General features: G+C 46.3%; 1 protein-coding gene across 1 annotated transcript; it reads left to right on the plus strand.

Annotated features, from left to right (window-relative positions):
- The first annotated feature begins 1,636 nt into the window (after window positions 1–1,636).
- LOC310666894 (cytochrome c oxidase subunit 6C-like) lies at window positions 1,637–2,110 on the plus strand. The gene has a single exon (XM_083418452.1). It carries the CDS (start codon window positions 1,758–1,760, stop codon window positions 1,992–1,994), a length of 237 nt encoding a protein of 78 aa, XP_083274578.1. The 5' UTR covers window positions 1,637–1,757; the 3' UTR covers window positions 1,995–2,110.
- The last annotated feature ends 17,566 nt before the right edge of the window (window positions 2,111–19,676 follow it).

Consider the following 19,676-nt stretch of genomic DNA (forward strand, 5'->3'; position numbering starts at 1 on the left):
CCAAAAAAAGTTCGCAAACCGGAACACTTACTTGCAGTGTTTGAGTACCAAGGCGTTTGAGAACCAAGGTACCACCGTAGATTCTACACACCTATATAGTCTATTACTGTATTACCAAGCAAAAACTAGCACTGGGGAGAAGGGGTGGCTTGGGGAGAGTTCCAGGGGCCTGACAGAGTGGCCTGGAGGGCCACATCTGGCTTCCAGGGCCTGAGGCTCACCGCCTTTGGAGTTCAAGGAAGCTGGATCCCACCTACTCTAAAGAGAAGCTCCCTTTCCTACCATAAAAATGCCATTTCTTTGGCCCTACGCGGCAAGTCGTTTTCTGTTTCCTCTCTAATGATGACACCGTGGATTAGACGGCTTCGAGCTACAGAGCCCCAGGGGCACATCTCGCCCGAGGTTTTACTTAATTACTGGCAAACTCTGTCATTTAGCAACCGGAGCCGGCCAAGCCACGCACAGAGCCATACGGGTCTAATTCGATTCCGTGGCGGATTGCTCTCAGGAGCTGCCCTTCAATGAATCGGCATTTGATATCTTATCTGGGAGATCAGGAAAAGAGAGAGGGAGAAAGGAGAAATAAGGAGGGGGAGCTCCTTTTGGAACCAATGAGCAGGATCGCTTCAAAGCTTTGTGAGGGCTCCCATGGCCATCTCTCCCAGGTAAAATCCTTCGGGATGTTAGCGTAAGAAACAGAATTTGCCAGCATGTGAATGTGTGCCCCGAGCTTTAGTTCCTACGCAGTGGATCCGTACGACATCACTTGATTCCATTACGACTTGGGGAGAGAGATCTCTCTCTTTTTTATTTTACAAAAATATATTTTTTTTTCATACATAAACATAACGGAAAAATAAAAAGCTGACAATAATAAAGGAAAAAGAATGAAACAGAAAAAGAAAGAAAAAGAAAAAAGAATATGAATCATACAACAGATCATCACTTGACTATCACTTAATTAATTAAAATCCATCTTCATAAACATATTCTTTGGCTTCCTCAAATCTCTTCCATCTGAATTTCTTAGTAATTATATATAGCAGGTTCCAATATCATTATTTCATAAAGCATATCACAGTCATAATCATGTTTCCTTGTTTTTCTTTTTGTACATTTTCTTATTTATATATTTAATCCCAATTTAATCCTAGGCCTAATTGATTCTTTCAAGTGATTACATATCTTTAATATTACAATATTTATTCAAATAGTCTTCTTGGTGTTCCTCTTCTTTCTGGTTGCGGATTCTCCCGGTGAGATCAGCCAGCTCCATAAACTCCATCATCTTCATCTGCCATTCTTCTACCGTTGGTAATTCTTGTGTTTTCCATTTTTTAGCTAATAAAATCCGTGCAGCAGTTGTGGCATACAAAAATACTTCTACATCTTTTTGGGGCAGTTCAGAACCTGTTATTCCAAGGAGAGAGGCCTCTGGTTTCTTCATAAAAGTGTATTTCATCAATTTTTTTAGTTCAATATAAATTTTTCCCCAGAAGTCTTTTACCTTGGAGCAAGTCCACCACATATGATGAAAAGTACCTTCCTTTTCTTTACTTTTCCAACACAAATTATCACAATTGTGGTAGATCTTCTCTTTAGCTCTCGGCCTTTCTTCACTCAGAAGTAACTCTGGGTGGTGCGCAGGCGGGAACTGCGGTTTGGAAGGTGAACGAGGAAAGACAGGGCAGGATTCTTCCGTGCATGAGGAGGACCTTGCGGTTCCAGCGCTTTCTGTGAGACGAGAAAACATCACCATGTCTGCTGCTTTGTTGCCCAAGCCCCAGATGAGAGGCCTCCTGGCCAGTCGTCTGAGAAAACACATTGTAGTGGCTTTCCTTTTTTCGATGGGATGTGCAGCTGGATACAAGTTTGGTGTGGCTGAACCAAGGAAAAGAGCATATGCTGAGTTCTATAAAAACTATGATGATGCCATGAAGGAGTTTGAGGCGAGGAGAAAAGCTGGGGTGTTTGAAAGTCCACCACTCAAATGATCATGAACCCTCCTCTCCGGATACCTGACAACTGAACATCAATGTTTCGGCGAACAATTCCTTGTGATCCACTTTGGTGTTGATTATGCTGTAACATTGATCATTAAATTAAGTACAGTGGTACCTCGGGTTACATACGTTTCAGGTTACAGGCTCCGCTAACCCAGAAATATTACCTCGGGTTAAGAACTTTGCTTCAGATGAGAACAGAAATCGTGCTCTGGCGGCACAGCGGCAGCGGGAGGCCCCATTAGCTAAAGTGGTGCTTCAGGTTAAGAATAGTTTCAGGTTAAGAACGGACCTCCGGAACGAATTACGTACTTAACCCGAGGTACCATTGTACTTAAAAAAAAAAAAAAGTAACTCTGGGTGGGGCTTGCTCCCAAGGAATTGTGCAGAATCTTGCAGCTCTCATTTTTGATCTCTTCACTCCCTTGTTCATAGTCCTTCCTTCCTGATCTCCAGCACAACCTTAAGAAGAGCCTGCTGGATCAGGCCATTGGTCCATCTAGTCCACCATCTTGTTCTCACCATGGCCAACCAGGTGCCTGCAAGGGAACCAGGGAACAGAAGATGAACACCAGAGCACTGTGGTCTCCAACAAATGGTGATCAGAGGCATTGCTGTCTCCAACTGTGGAGAGGCAGTGATGATGGTAGCCAGCTCTCTCCCCCATGACTGTGTCCAATCCACTTTTAAAGTGCGGTGGTTAGGAGAGCCAGTGTGGTGTAGTGGTTAAGAGCGGTGGACTCGTAATCTGGTGAACCGGGTTCGCTTCCCCGCTCCTCCACATGCAGCTGCTGGGTGACCTTGGGCCAGTCACACTTCTCTGAAGTCTCTCAGCCCCACTCACCTCACAGAATGTTTGTTGTGGGGGAGGAAGGGAAAGGAGAATGTTAGCCGCTTTGAGACTCCTTAAGGTTGTGAAAAAGCGGGATATCAAATCCAAACTCCTCCTCCTCCTCCTCCTCCTCCTCCTCTTCTTCTTCTTCTTCTTCTTGGCATGCTAGTTGGTTGTGACAACTGCCTCCAGGGGGGCGGGTGGAGTTTCATAGTTACGCTATGCTCTGCTTTCTTTTATTTGCCCCAATCTTCTCTCCCTGCAGAGAGGTTAAAACAGAAAACCTTTACTGCAGTTCTAACCATGTCTTCTCATCCGTAAGTCCTACTGTATTCAGCGGGGCTTGCTGATCGGAAGGTCGGCGGTTCGAATCCCCGCAATGGGGTGAGCTCCCATTGCTCTGTCCCAGCTCCTGCCAACCTAGCAGTTCAAAAGCACGCCAGTGCAAGTAGATAAATAGGTACCATTGCAGCGGGAAGGTGAACAGCGTTTCCGTGCGCCCTGGTTTCCATCACGGTTTAGTCCTTCTGGCTGCATGACCTGGAAAGCTGTCTGTGGACAAATACCTGCTCCCTTGGCCTGAAAGCGAGATGAGCGTTGCAACCCCATAGTTGCCTTTGACTTAACCATCCAGGGGTCCTTGACCTTACCTTTACCTTACTCCAAAGTAAGTGCAGTCTGGAGTCAGGACTGCAATCACTGCCTTAATCCTGGGCCCATTTTCAGTTCAGGAGAGGACCCCAGTTCTGCAAATATAAGGAAATGTTACTCTAGGAAGGGAAAGCTCCTTTGGTTTGGCTGGTGCCTCTTCACTCTAGGGCAGGGGACCCCCTCACTCCTCCCCCAGAGCCCCACACCACCCATTTGCAGGAGAGCTGATTTCACCCCAATTCATCCACCTATTCCACTGTTTTCATTCCTTCCCTCTCTTGGCTCCCCATCCCTATTGAACGAGATTTCCTTCCTGCATACAACACCTTGGCTCATAGGAGGGGTAGGGCAAGTGAAGACTTTTGCCCTCTATGGCAAAATCCATAGATACCAATACTGTACCTGAATATTTCCTACTTGAAGCTCATTGCGTGTGCATTCCAAAGGGGCAGGAGGGGCCACCACACTAAAGGCCCTGCTCCAAGAAGACAGACCCTCCAAGTGTCCCTATTTTTCCAGGGACAGTCCCAGATTTACAGAAGCCATTCTGGTTTCTGATTTGATCCCGGAATGTCCCGCTTTTCCTTAGGACGTACCTGTCTTCATTGGAGAAATGTTGGACAGTATGGAGCTAGGCGACCCCCAAGCCAAGGAGATGAGACAACTGTTAGAAGACATCTGAAGGAAGCCCTGTATAGGGGAGGGTTTTTAAAAATGTTTTCTTATGTTTTTATCTATGTTGGAAGCATCCCAGAGTGGCTGGGGCAACGCAGTAAGATTGATGGGGTATAAATAATAAAATTGTTATTATTATTATGGAATAGGACATCCCTATTTTCATCTGAGAAATGTTGGAGGGTATGGTGAGAGTATGTACTCCCTCTTGGCAAATAGGGGCAGCTAGAGCATATCTGCTTACAATGCTACCTTAATTCCTTTGTTCATCAAATATAGTGCAAATGGCCCTCTTTGCACCAAATCTGCAAAGTACAAAAAAAACCACTTTGCTACCCACTCCCCTGCCACTAATAAACCAAAATTTGACAAGAGGTAGTTTTGGTTGGTTTTCACAGGCGTCGCGAGTCATGCAAAGATCTCCCCTGCTTACCTAACCGGTTCTAACCGCAACAAGATTACAGCCCTCGCAATTTGATTACGATGTAAGTGGGGAATTATTATGGATTTAAGTTATTGTAGTATAGCTTTTATGATTCTTGCTGCGCTATTACTCTGATAGTGCTAGAATTGTCTGCGGAATGGAAGTCGCTGGATAAAATTTGCAGTAATATTCTCTTTTTCCTTGAGAAAATTTCCTTGCGCTACAATTTAGGAAGACTTTAATGCCCTGAGGGCCTTAAATGAGAATCTCTCTCTCTCTCTCTTGATGGTTCCATGTACCCCAATTTATTCCAGTTTATTCTGTACAGCTTCTTCCTCCTTCAAACCTTTCAATTTCTTCTATGGAGGTAGCTCCATTAGGACAAATGGGGCACTGCCCTCACCAACCTCAGTCAGCCTTCACCTGCCTACATCCTTACTTGCAACCAGTCCAACGTGGTGGTGGTGGCACGGACAGTCAGCTTCTTCCCCTTAGCCTTTGTAGAACCCAGAAGGGAGGAGGATGGAGCTGATGGGCTCTGGTTCCACCTAGTGTTGACCTCCTGCATTACACCTCTCCCTCCCAGAAACCAAATGGAGACCAGGGATACAATTTACCATCATCATCATCATCAATAATTTTACAATCATTTTAACCTTTCAAATCTGTCAGTTTCCACATCAGTCTATGAATGTTTTTTTCTTCTTCTCAAAAAGAAGCCCTCCTGGAAATCCACCAGCTTTTTCGTGGAAATTTCTATCTTTTACCAGTGCCCCCCACCTGTGGATCCAGCTTTCTCCATGCCACACCTGCTAATTCAGCCGCAGCCCCCCCCCCCCGAGACGTTACGTAATGCCCTCCACCAAATCCTGTCTGCTAAATCCCAGAAATGATGACAAAAGGTTTCTCTCCCCCCCTGACCCCACCCTCCACTCCCCAGCTTTGTTTTCTCTAAAGAAATCTATTTTTTTCCCCTTTGTTTTGAGATGGGGATGACAGACCGGCGTTTCCACTTGGCTGAAGCTGAGGAGTTTCAGGTTTGCCTGAGAGATTGCTTCACTGTTGTTTTCTAAATGAACCTCCTGAGGGCTGCGCTGGAAGCACCATTGGTGTCAGAAGTGAAAACACAGCTTGCTGGTGGGTCGCTCTGGAACTCAGGCAGCAGATCTTGGCTTCGCTTTTAGGTGTGAGTCAGTCCATGCTTTCTCATGGCAACTTCCCCAAACAATGTGGTCTCATTTTTTTATGTATATTTTTTGGTATAAGAAAAATACACATCTGGGCCAGTTCCAGCTCCCCTGAGAGAAGACATCTGGAGCAGCCTCTCAGACCCCTCTTTTGTCACTGACATGCCTCTCCAATCTGCAAATAATCTAGGAGCTTTGTTGCTTTCTGGAGAACGAGATGGGCTGGCTGCAAGCGAAACTCACTGGATGGAAATTCTTCTTTATCACATTTATTTCTCACCTTTTCCTTCAATGTGCACAAAGTGGCATACATTATTATTATTATTATTATTATTATTATTATTATTATTATTATTATTTTATTATTATTTGTACCCCACCTATCTGACTGGGTTGCCCCAGCCACTCAGGGCAGCTTCCAATATGTATAAAAACATAATAAAACATTACACATCAAAAGGCTTACTCATACAGGGCTGCTTTCAGATGTCTTCTTGTTTAAAAAAATGCTTTTTATTGAGGTTTTTCACAAACATAAATAAAACTTAATCTTTTACAATCAACATTTTGTATTATCTTATTTACCCTGCGCAGTTTCACACCCAGACTTCCCTCCTTCCCTGCTTCAGTTTTCCTATTTTGCATCTTCTCTTGCAGATTCTTATTTACCCTCTATTCACATCACAGGATTTATGTTAAGCCTGCTACTGTTTTTAAACTTCTACAATTAAATCTTATATATGCAACAAATTTACTCCACTCTTCTTCAAACTTTGTCCCTTTTTGGTCTCGAATTTTATTGCTTTCAGATGTCTTCTAAAGGTTATATAGTTGCTCATCTCCTTGACATCTGGTGGCAGGGTGTTCCACAGGGTTCTCCCCCTCCTCATTCAAGCCCCACGACAACCCTGTGAGGTGGGTTAGGCTGAGAGGCAGTGAATGGCCCAAGGTCGCCCATTGAGCTTCATGGCTGCGTGGGAGAGCCACAACCTTTTGCTCTTTGGAGAAAAAGGTGGGATAGAAAATGCAATAAAAACGACAGCAACACCAGCTGGGAGACAGGACACCAAAATAGGCTGCAAATTGCAGCCCACACTCTTATATGCATGCTTGCCTAGGAGCAAGTCCTATTTAACTAAACAGGACTTACTTCTGAGTAGATGTGGATAGCAGTGCGATGATACTTCCTAAAAGGCCACTGAGTGGATATTTTCTTTCTGTACCTGAAATATATTCGGAGTCGAGAGTGGATTTCATGCTCTTTATTCAGCTCATAGTGGTGAGGAGGGATGCAAGTTCCCTCAGAATGCCTGCTTTATATGCATTATTTACACAACGGGCCCCACGTGATTGGCTAATTCCGGGATTCTCCGGTAGGCCAATCAGGTTGCGGATTCACTTCCACCTGGTGCTGGATTGGGTGGTTCCTGTGGACCAATCAGACTGCTGCATTCTGGGTCCTATTGTTCTAGGACCAATCAGACTGCCGCATTCTGGATCCTATTGTTCTAGGACCAATCAGACTGCTGCCTTTTGGATCTTATTCAACTTAGTACATAACAGTACCCTTGTTGCTTTGGTCAGATGCAAAGCTTCCTGAAATCCACTTCCCTCCCTCTCTCCCTTCGCAGCCCCTCCATCCTTTTCGGTGGACTTGCGTTTCGACTTCGGGTTTGGCACGAAACTTGGGTGGATGTGAAGGTTTTCCTGGCTCGGCTCTTTGATTCCTGAACTGCCCACAGCCCTGGTTGTCTGCCCAGATGGAGTCTGGTATGTGAGGCAGCGCTTAAACTCTTGAGACAAAAGCTACGAACAAGCAAGACCGCGGGGTCCAGAAACACCCAGGGCACAACCTCAGTCTGTCCTCAGCCAGCCCTCACCTGCTGCCTTTCTTTTTTTCCTTTTTTATAATAATTTTTATTTATTTTAAAACATATTGTTTAACAAACATTCCACCAAATTTCACCTCTTATACAATCTTTTTGGACTTCCATCAGCGCCTCTGTAGATCTTCCATATTTATAATTTCTTCTGCATTTCTTAAATTCATATTGCCTTTAATTATCATAACTAATATTATCCTTTTTGTTCAATAGTGCGATAATACAAATTATTCCCCTCACAAAACTTCCTGCAAACCTACAAATGTAATCTGGTCATCACAATTACTTTTCATATAGTAAATTTACGCCAATCTTCCATGAATCTCTGGTCCCGCCGGTTTCGAATTCTTCCCGTTAGTTTATCTATTTCTGCGTAGTCCATCAGTTTCATCCTCCAATCTTAGAATCATAGAATCATAGAATCATAGAATCATAGAGTTGGAAGAGACCACAAGGGTCATCGAGTCCAACCCCCTGCCAAGCAGGAAACACCATCAGAGCACTCCTGACATATGGTTGTCAAGCCTCTGCTTAAAGACCTCCAAAGAAGGAGACTCCACCACACTCCTTGGCAGCAAATTCCACTGTCGAACAGCTCTTACTGTCAGGAAGTTCTTCCTAATGTTTAGGTGGAATCTTCTTTCTTGTAGTTTGTATCCATTGCTCCGTGTCCGCTTCTCTGGAGCAGCAGAAAACAACCTTTCTCCCTCCTCTATGTGACATCCTTTTATATATTTGAACATGGCTATCATATCACCCCTTAACCTCCTCTTCTCCAGGCTAAACATGCCCAGCTCCCTTAGCCGATCCTCATAAGGCATTGTTTCCAGGCCTTTGACCATTTTGGTTGCCCTCCTCTGTACACGTTCTAGTTTGTCAGTGTCCTTCTTGAACTGTGGTGCCCAGAACTGGACACAGTACTCCAGGTGAGGTCTGACCAGAGCAGAATACAGTGGCACTATAACTTCTTTTGTCGGTAGTTCTTCTTGCTTCCAATTTTGTGCCAATAATATTCTTGCTGCCGTCATTGCATACAAAAACAGTTTACAGTCATTTCTATTGATATCCTCCCCTACAATGCCTAATAAAAATGCTTCAGGTTTTTTAATAAATGTATATTTCAACTTTTTTTCACCTCATTATATATCACTTCCCACTTGCTGCCTTTCTTAGTTGACCACCAGTCGAGAAGGTACCCCTGGCTGTCAGACTTCGCCCTCCCGAGTCTCTGTTTCGCCCTTGCAGATCTCAGCAGGGAAGGGACAGTTCTTCCTGTCGTTGTCTCTAGCGCCACCTACTGTTGGGCTCCCTGCTTTCTGCCCCACCAGACCCAAGATAGATAATTTATTACGGTCGGAGACCAACTTATAAAACACACTTGGGGGTACAATCCCAGAAGGGAAACAAACATTTAAAACAATGTACAACAATAAATTTAAAATTTATAAATGTGATAAGCGTATAGACACTTAAAACTTTAAGATAAGCTTAAAGGGAGATGACCCAAGGTCACCCATGGAACCGAGTTTGGGGGTTTTCTTAACAAACTAGTTTGGGTTAGGGGATGGTCTGCACCTACAGATCTGTACACAGAATCTGGCCACCAGACCCAATTGGCACCAGACTCTACTGGCTAGCATTCCAAGGGCATAGAGTAGCACACACTACCTGTAGACCTGCTTGCAACCCAACTTAGGCAGGTACTCCAGAAGAAAACAGAGAAGCTCTTCAAGGAAAGAGCAAGGCCCCATTCACTTCACCAAGAGCAGGGACTCTAACCCCCTGCAATGTTCGCCTTTCCTTTCAAAGGCCTGGAAACGATGCCTTATGAGGAACGGCTAAGGGAGCTGGGCATGTTTAGCCTGGAGAAGAGGAGGTTAAGGGGTGATATGATAGCCATGTTCAAATATATAAAAGGATGTCACATAGAGGAGGGAGAAAGGTTGTTTTCTGCTGCTCCAGAGAAGCGGACATGGAGCAATGGATCCAAACTACAAGAAAGAAGATTCCACCTAAACATTAGGAAGAACTTCCTGACAGTAAGAGCTGTTTGACAGTGGAATTTGCTGCCAAGGAGTGTGGTGGAGTCTCCTTCTTTGGAGGTCTTTAAGCAGAGGCTTGACAACCATATGTCAGGAGTGCTCTGATGGTGTTTCCTGCTTGGCAGGGGGTTGGACTCAATGGCCCTTGTGGTCTCTTCCAACTCTATGATTCCTTCAAGGCAATCTTCTGACCCACAAAGGTTATAGAGTCATAGAATCATAGAACTGTGGAGTTGGAAGGGACCCTGAGGATCATCTAGACCAACCCCCTGCAATGCCCCTCTTGTTGCACCTCTTCCCTTTCTGTTGCCACTATTCATTGGCTTGCCTCTTCTTCTGGGCCAAATCCATGCCACCTACCAGAGAGTGGTATGTGTGTGTACGTGGGTTCCAGAGATTTCTGCTTCTTCCGGAACCTATAGAACCTATACAGAACCTATAGAATCCGAGTTGGAAGGAACTACAGGATATTCTAAGCCCAACGCCCTGCAATTCCCAATATGGGACTCCAACCCACAACCCTGAGTTTAAGAGTCTCGTGCTCAATAATGTCGCTTCAGTAACGCAGATGGAGTCCAGAGAGAGAGGGGCATCCCAGCAGAACTTTACTGAGGAAATGGAACAAAAAGAGCGTATGATTTGAGGAGGAAGGAACAGAGAAGTTACAAAAGGCTTTCCAAGGTTTCAGGCCGGGGACAATTCCAAGCTTAACCTATAGATGCTAGGGATTGAACCTGAGACCTTTCACATGCAAAACAGATGCTCTCCCACCGAGCGATGGCTTCTCCTCTAAAAGAAGAAGTAAGATTTTAGTCCTCATGGTGTTTTTTTAAAAAAACAAAGGGCTGAATTAAATAGAAACATAGGAGGATGCCTTATACTAATCAGAACATTGGGCCAATTAGCTCAGTGTTGTTAGCACTGGTTGGCAGCTGCTCTCCAGCTTTCCAAACCAGGGGTCTTTTCTGGTCCTGGTCCTGGGGATGCTGGGGATTGAACCGGGAACCTTCTGCGTGCCAAGCAGCAGCTCTGCCACTGAGCCACGGCTCTTCCCCTACGCATAGGGTGTAGCCCTCCTTAAACATTTCCTGTGCCAGGCCAAAGTTTCTGAGCTGGGCCTCTCTCTTCCCCCCCGGCGGGGCTGCCGATGCCCTCCTGATGACTCAGTCCCATTCTTTCGCAGCTTTTAACCCGCTGCAGGTCAAGAGTTTAACAAAGTGGCGGTGGCAGGGCTCCAAGTCACCAGGGCTGCCTTCTGCAGCCAACATCTGGATTCCATTTGTGACCAATAAAAAATGAATGCGCAGACTCTGCCAAAGCAGCGATCGTTTTGGCATGGCGAGCCGGGATCTTTGCAAGAAACGTCTTTCTGGAGCTGCTTTCATGTCTTGTAATAAAAACAGTGCTAAGCCCAGCCAACAGCCAGGCTGGGTGAATAATGCGGTATTTGCAAACTCTTGGGAGATGAATGATATGGACTGAGTAGCGATGGTTCCCCCGGCTTAAAGGCCGGTGCCTGTATCGGTGCCCTGTCTCTCAGTTAATTTGGCCTTTCCTCTCGCCGGCACTCTTGGAGCTCCAGAATAGATCGGTGATCTTTCTGTATGGGGGTGAGCTTCTACCACCTCCCAGAAAATAGTAGGCTCAGGGTTCATTTGGAATAAACTGAGGCAATTGCACCTAAACTGGCCTATGTGTTGGTGTGGGAGAATCCGAAGGAAGGAAGGAAGGAAGGAAGGAAGGAAGGAAGGAAGGAAGGGAGGGAGGGAGGAAGGGAAGGAAGGAAGGAAGGAAGGAAGGAAGGAAGGAAGGAAGGAAGGAAGGAAGGAAGGAAACTTGAAAGATTGGTGACCCCCCACAGGGTTCTGATCTGCACTTCCGAAAACGATACACAAACTGAAATATTGCAGCTATCCTTCGTAATTCACACTTCCCTCAGTTTTGCGATGCAATTCTCCAACCAAATAATGCATATAAAATGTGTGCCCATTGGGGGAATTTGCACATGAGAATGCATCTGTTAGGAGGAACAACATGCAAAAAGCATGTATTATATTAGAGGAAACGGCTTGGGAAATGTGTGCCTTAGGGGAAACTTGGACAAAAATGCTAGCGAATTTTCATGAGGAATTAAAAATTTAATAAGCATGAATTGATGAGGAAGTGTGGAGAGCAGAGCGTAAAAATGAGGAAAATGTGAAATGGAGAGAAATTGTAATGGGCACCCTTACAATCACTACATTTTGTGGGATGCAGAAGTTGCAGCCCAGGATGAGGGCTGGAGATACTTGTCTTAAGTGTTCAGATCCGCACGATCTCTCTCTTTTTCTTTCTCTCTCACACAAGCAATCTCTGGAGAGATTTTCCTCTCAATTATATCTCATTCAGGAAAGACAAAACAGATTACGCAGCACATAGTTAAACTATGGAACTTGCTCCCACAGGAATCAGCGAAGGCTGAAAACTTAGATGGCATTAAAAGAGGACTGGGCAATTTCATGGAGGCTACTAGCCATGAGGGATGTGGGTGCTGCTGTGGGTTAAACCACAGAGCCTAGGACTTGCCGATCAGAAGGTTGGTGGTTCGAATCCCTGCGACGGGGTGAGCTCCCATTGCTCAGTCCCTGCTCCTGCCAACCTAGCAGTTCAAAAGCACAAAGTGCAAGTAGATAAATAGGTACCGCTCTGGTGGGAAGGTAAATGGTGTTTCCGTGCACTGCTCTGGTTCGCCAGAAGCAGCTTAGTCATGCTGGTCACATGACCCGGAAGCTGTACGCCGGCTCCCACGGCCAATAAAGCGAGATGAGCGTCGCAACCCCAGAGTCAGCCATGACTGGACCTAATGGTCAGGGGTCCCTTTACCTTTTACTAGCCATGAAGGCTTTGCTCTGCCTCCACAGCAATGCTTCCGATTACCAGTTGCTGGAAACCCCAGCGGAAGGGAGAGAGCTCTGGGGCACAAATCCCTCTTGAAGGTTTCCCACAGGCATTTGGTTGGCCACTGTGAGAAAAGATGGGCTATTGGCCTGACCCAGCTGGCCTCTTATGTCCTTATTTTGTTGCAGGATGAAGAGGGGGGAAAGGTCGTTACTTTCCTTGTCTTCTTCTCCTCTGGCGATCACTCGTAGCCAAGTCAGATTGTCTTCCATGAACACGGTCTTAACAGCGAGTGACGGTGGAGGCCAATTGTGGATCCACACGTCCTTCCACCATGGTGACATAGGTTTCTGGGCGGGAGTTGATCATGGTGAGGGTTTGCCAAATGTGCCTTCCTCTTAGCAAGTTTCTCCCTTTTGTCCTGAGTTCAAGCGTCTTCAAAGCCCATAAAACCTTTGGTAAAGGCTGTTCTCCAATTGGAGCGCTCACAAGGCTGTGTTTCCCAGGTGTCTGTTTTTATACAGTGGTACCTCGGGTTAAGAACATAATTCATTCTGGAGGTCCGTTCTTAACCTGAAACTGTTCTTAACCTGAGGTACCATTTTAGCTAATGGGGCCTCCCACTGCCACTGTGCCACCGCCGCACGATTTCTGTTCTCACCCTGAAGCAAAGTTCTTAACCCGAGGTACTATTTCTGGGTTAGCGGAGTCTGTAACCTGAAGCATATGTAACCCGAGGTACCACTGTACTACTTTTTTTTCCTTAGATCTGCCTTGAGAGAGTCTTTAAACCTCTTTTGTTGACCACCAGCTTTCCATTTTTAAGTTTGGAATAGAGTAGTTTCTTTGGAAGACGATAATCAGGCATCCGCACAACATGGCCAGTCTAACAAAGCTGATGTTGAAGAACCTTTGCTTCAACACTGGTGATCTTTGCTTCTTCCAGTACACTGGCATTAGTTCGCCTGTCTTCCCAAGGGATGTGTAAAATTTTCAGAGACACCATTGATGGAATCTTTCCACTTTCCTTGTAGATGCTGCATGAATGCATTATGTTATGTGGGATTCAATTCAGTTCACATTTAAAGGTGTATGAACTTATTCTGCAAATTCCGAAACAATACACGAACTGAAACACAGCTATACTTTAAAACATGCACTTTCCTGCTTTTTAAAAATGAAGTTCTCCAGCCCAAGTAATGTGTACAAAAATGCAAATGCCCGGGTGTGCAAGGAAAAGCATCTGTCTGTGAAAATAATATACAGCAATGTATTATATAAGGGGAAATTGCTTACATAAATGGCCTCAGTCCAGTATACCTGACGGAGCGTCTCCACCCCCATCGTTCTGCCCGGACACTGAGGTCCAGCACCAAGGGCCTTCTGGCGGTTCGCTCGCTGCAAGAAGCCAAGTTACAGGGAACCAGACAGAGGGCCTTCTCGGTAGTGGCACTCACCCTCCCACTAGATGTCAAGGAGAAAAACAATTACCAGACTTTTAGAAGACATCTGAAAGCAGCCCTGTTTAAGGAAGCTTTTAGTGTTTAACAGACTATTGTATTTTAATATTTTGTTGGAAGCCGTCCAGAGTGGCTGGGGAAACCCAGCCAGATGGGCAGGGTAGAAATAATAAATTATTATTATTATTATATTATAAAGGCATGCATTAGGCAAAATTGCTCATAAAAACACCTGTATGTTAGGAGAACTCCTCCCTAAAATGTTGATGAATTTTCAGGAGTTTTTAAAATTGCAATCTGCTGTGGAAGCATGGAGAACAGAGCTTACAAGCAGAAACTAAGAGACAGTGAAACTGGCAGATTTGCCTACCTGGAAGTAAGGTCCATTGCACTCAGTGGGACACACTCCCAAATATACTGTATTTTTCACTCTATAAGACGCACCAAACCACAAGACGCACCTAGTTTGTGGACGAGGAAAACAAGAAAAAAATTATTCTGAATCTCAGAAGCCAGAACAGCAAGAGGGATCGCTGCGCAGTGAAAGCAGCAATCCCTCTTGCTGTTCTGGCTTCTGGGATAGCTGTGCAGCCTGCATTCGCTCCATAAGACGCACACACATTTCCCCTTACTTTTTAGGAGGGGAAAAGTGAGTCTTATAGAGCAAAAAATACGGTACCTGCATATTACTGCACTGATATTAACTAGGGTTCCAGCCCTGGTTTCCATCCATTCATTGTATCCCATTTTTACTTAAGCATGAAGATCTCTAAAATTCTCCTCCAGCAATGGGTCCACGCCTTATAGTTGGCTGGGGTCAGAAGGAAGAAGATCTGTAACTAAATTGTTGCCTTCTGCTTAGCAGGGCCTAGAAGACGGCAGATAATGTGTTGTTGCTCAACAGAGAGACAGATGCGAGACACATTTGTCTTGTATTTCTGGCACCAGGCGGAGTGTGAAATATTTGAGATTCAAATTGTTGGCTTCCTCGCCATTTGTGTATTGGGAGTGCGGGGGGTGGAGGGGGAAGAGGAAGAGAGAAGCCAGATGTTGTGATAAATGCCACACCTGGGACCAATTAGGAATAATATAAAATAAAATGGATGGAATGAGAAACTGGAAACAGCCAAGAGAGCAGTTGTATTTCCATGTTGTAAGCTCAACCCGTCGCTCCACCTTTCCACAGCTCGGGGATGGAGAGCCTCAGGCTGGGGATCCATATTTGGCCCTCAAGACCCCTCCATCTGGCCCTTGGTACTCTATCGAAGCTACACTCGTCACCATTCCTGCTTCTCTCCCCACAACACCTACTCACTATGGGCCCCACTAAAGCAAGCAGTCTAATTGGTCAACGTCTAAAAGATATCGAGCACCAGAACAAGCTACAGTGGTGCCCCGCAAGACGAATGCCTCGCAAGACAGAAAACCTGCTAGACGAAAGGGTTTTCCGTTTTCAGAGGTGCTTCGCAGGACGAATTTCTCTATGGGCTTGCTTCGCAAGACGAAAATGTCTTGCGATTCTTGAGGGTTTTTTCCGCTCCCCACCCCCTTTTTCTAAGGCGCTAAGCTGCTAATAGCCTTTTAGCAGCTAATCCGCTAATCCCTTAAGCCTTTAATAGCCACTAATAGCCGCTAATAGCTGCTAATAGCCGCTAAACCGCTAATAGCGCTAATCCGCTAATAGGGTTGCTTCGCAAGACGAAAAAACCGCTAGACGAAGAGACTCTCGGAACGGATTAATTTCGTCTTGCGAGGCACCACTGTATAAGGAAATTCTGCCCTTGGTATGTTCAGTTTCCACCTCTCCATTTTGATTCTCTGGCCCCATATCTGCACAAACTTATTATCCCAAAATACAGAGGTGCTTTTACACTTGCAAGGCTGGATGTTTTGCCATCTGCGGTACTTGAGGGTCGATTCCAAAAGATCCCGCCTGAGAAACGTCTTTGCCCCTGTGGAGATGGCAGCACCGAAACAGCAGCACATGTCCTCCTGTCCTGTACTCTCTACAAAGACCTGAGGAATGAGATAATCACCCCACTCGTACTAACCATCCCAGGGCGCTCAACCACTGCCACAATGTCCTTTCTTCTATCAGGTCAAAATGAGCAGATAACAGCAAAGGTTGCTAGGTTCATAAGCAGGGGCAATCAGAATAAGGGCCACTGACTGACGGCTGATTCAGGACTTTAAATTGTGCTTTTATATCAAATTTCCCTTTCTGCGTATACTGTAATGTTTTACTGTTGCTATAAAGGTAAAGGTAAAGGGAGCCCTGACCATTAGGTCCAGTCGTGACCGACTCTGGGATTGCGGCGTTCATCTCACTTTATTGCCCGAGGGAGCCGGTGTATAGCTTCCAGGTCATGTGGCCAGCCTGACTACGCCGCTTCTGGCAAACCAGAGCAGCGCATGGAAATGCCGTTTACCTTCCCACCAGAGCGGTACCTATTTATCTACTTGCACTTTGACGTGCTTTCGAACTGCTAGGTTGGCAGGAGCAGGGACTGAGCAATGGGAGCTCACACTGTCGCGGGGATTCGAACCGCCAACCTTCTGATCAGCAAGTCCTAGGCTCTGTGGTTTAACCCACAGCACCACCTGCGTCCCTTACTGTTGCTATGGCCATTGGCTAATGCGAATAAAGTTTTATTTATTTATTTCCTGCTTCTCGCCCTCCTTGAGCATTCCTCCCTGGCTGGAATGTGTCCTTCAACTCTGTAAAGGTAAAGGTAAAGGTACCCCTGCCCGTACGGGCCAGTCTTGCCAGACTCTAGGGTTGTGCGCTCATCTCACTCTATAGGCTGGGAGCCAGCGCTGTCCGCAGACACTTCCGGGTCACATGGCCAGTGTGACATCGCTGCTCTGGCGAGCCAGAGCCGCACATGGAAACGCCGTTTACCTTCCCGCTAGTAAGCGGTCCCTATTTATCTACTTGCACCCGAGAGTGCTTTCGAACTGCTAGGTTGGCAGGCGCTGGGACCGAACAACGGGAGCGCACCCCGCTGCGGGGATTTGAACCACCGACCATGCGATCGGCAAGTCCTAGGCGCTGAGGTTTTACCCACAGCGCCACCCGCGTCCCTTCAACTCTGACCATGCCTATTGCTTGTCTAGATGGAGGAGAGCGTAGAAGGGACCATATAACAGGATGTCATTGGTGCAATTGCTGTGTTGTGTTCAGCCTTGCAGTCAGTGCTGGACAGACAAGCCTCGCAGCCTAGAGGGGAGCCTAAGTCCTCCACTTCCTTCTCCCCTGGTTGACTGATATACCTGCCTACCTACATTTGTGGTCAATCCCCTCCACAAGGGAATGGCAAATTCTACAAGTTCAGAACATCTAAGCTGCCTTATACAAGGTCAGGCTATTTATCCATCCAGCCCGGTATTTTCGCCCCCCCTCTGAAGGCTCCTCCAGATGACCTTTTTATTGAGTGCTAGCGGAAAGTTCCTGGAGCTGCCTCAGAATTTATAGGAACCAAAGCTATATTGTGATTTTTAAACAGATAGTGTAATTTGTGAGTTTGGACCCATTTGGCCAAATAACCGGTGAAGTCATGTCAAGGTGGTGTTTCAGCCTGCCTTCTTGTTTCAAAATGTTGCCTGGTGTTAAAACGTCAGTGACGACAGCCCCCGCCCCAATCTGATGCTGAGTTTGGCAACGACATCTCAAGTGGTGAGAGCAAACGGACAGACAAACCACTTTCTGAAATATATAGTAGCTTCACCCTGATTTGCTTGCACAAAGCTTACATGAAGGTTAGATTATTGCCAGGCTTTCTCGGGCACCGGTTCGGATTACCGTATTTTTCGCTCCATAGGGCGCACCAGACCATAGGGCGCACCTAGTTTTTAGGGGGGGAAACCAAGAAAAAAAAATCTCCAGGGTCTCAGGTGGAGAGGCCTCTCACCTGACCTTTTTGTAGATGGCGATGAGACTCTTGAGAGTCCCATGGACTGCAAGAAGATCAAACCTCTCCAGTCTTAAGGAAATCAGCCCTGAGTGCTCACTGGAAGGACAGATCGTGGAAGACAGCAGTGGAAGGCAGTGGAAGACAGGAGTGCCTGGCGTGCTCTGGTCCAGGGGGTCACGAAGAGTCGGACACGACTAAAGGACTAAACAACAACAACCTGGGACTTTCTATATGTAAAGCATGTGTTCTACCAGTGAAAGCATACCCTCCAGCATACCTCAGATGAAAACAGGGACATTTTGTACTCTCCCCCCAACTGACTCACCTCAACCCCTAATATTTTGAGGGGACCCCCTGCCACCTCAGAGCATTTCCTATCAGAATAAAGGCAGGTGTTATTACCACTGCACCAGTGGGACACAGCACACACGGCCTCCCCCTGTCCTGAGAAAACCCCTTCTCTTAACACTGATTTTATTTTATTTTATTTTATTTTGGAATTTTTACAAATAGAAAAGCACATGCCCTCAGAACCAGCAGGTGACAAGAGGCTGGGCCTCAGTGCTGGCAGCCTCTATTCCAGGCTTCCTCGACCTTGGCCCTCCAGGTGTTTTTGGCCTACAACTCCCATGATCCCTAGCTAGCAGGACCAGTGGTCAGGGATGATGGGAATTGTAGTCTCAAAACATCTGGAGGGCCGAGGTTGAGGAAGCCTGCTCTATTCCTTCTGGCCCACTTTTCAGCAGCTGCTATGAGCTCCCCAAGCGAGGCAGCCAGCAGCGGCAGCCACGGATAGGCACCAAAATGCTCCCTCACAGCCAAAGCTGTGGCCACCATTGTTGTCACTCGGGAGAAGTGCCGGCTCATCCTCCTCCCCAAGCTTGGCACTGGTAATATAAATAATAATAATAATAATAATAATAATAATTAATTATTATTATTATTATTATTATTATTATTATTATTATTTATTTGTACCCCACCCATCTGGCTGGGTTTCCTCAGCCACTCTGAGCGGCTTCCAACAGAAATTAAAAATACATTAAAATGTCACACATTAAAAACTTCCTTGAAAAGGGCTGCCTTCAGATGTCTTCTAAATTTCAGGTAGTTGCCTGAAGTTTCAGGTAGATGCCTCTTTGGCATCTGATGGGAGGGCGTTCCACAGGGCGGGCGCCACTACCAAGAAGGCCCTCTGCCTGGTTCCCTGTAGTTTTGCTTCTCACAATGAGGGAACCACCAGAAGGCCCTCGGCACTGGACCTCAGTGTCTGGGCAGAACGATGGGGGTGGAGACGCTCCTTCGGGTATACTGGGCTGAGGCCGTTTAGGGCTTTAAAGGTCAACACCAACACTTTGAATTTTGCTCAGAAACGTACTGGGAGCCAATGTAGGTCTTTCAAGACCGGTGTTATGTGGTCTCGGCGGCCACCCCCAGTCACCAGTCTAGCTGCCGCATTCTGGATTAGTTGTAGTTTCCGAGTCACCTTCAAAGGTAGCCCCACGTAGAGCGCATTGCAGTAGTCCAAGCAGGAGATAACTAGAGTATGCACCACTCTGGTGAGACAGTCTGAGGGCAGGTAGGGTCTCAGCCTGTGTACCAGGTGGTAGCACCATTGGGGGAAATAGGGACATTCCGGGATCAAACCAGAAGCTGGGATGCCTTCCCTAATTCTGGGACTGTCCCCGGAATCAGGACACTTGGAGGGTATGAGATATTTCTTGCTCT

This window comes from Podarcis tiliguerta, assembly GCF_965153285.1.
Source record: "Podarcis tiliguerta genome assembly, chromosome: 16".
Lineage (NCBI taxonomy): Eukaryota > Metazoa > Chordata > Lepidosauria > Squamata > Lacertidae > Podarcis > Podarcis tiliguerta.

Coding starts and splice junctions, on each gene's coding strand:
- LOC310666894 (XM_083418452.1), top strand. CDS start 1,758: ATGTCTGCTGCTTTGTTGCCCAAGCCCCAGATGAGAGGCCTCCTGGCC.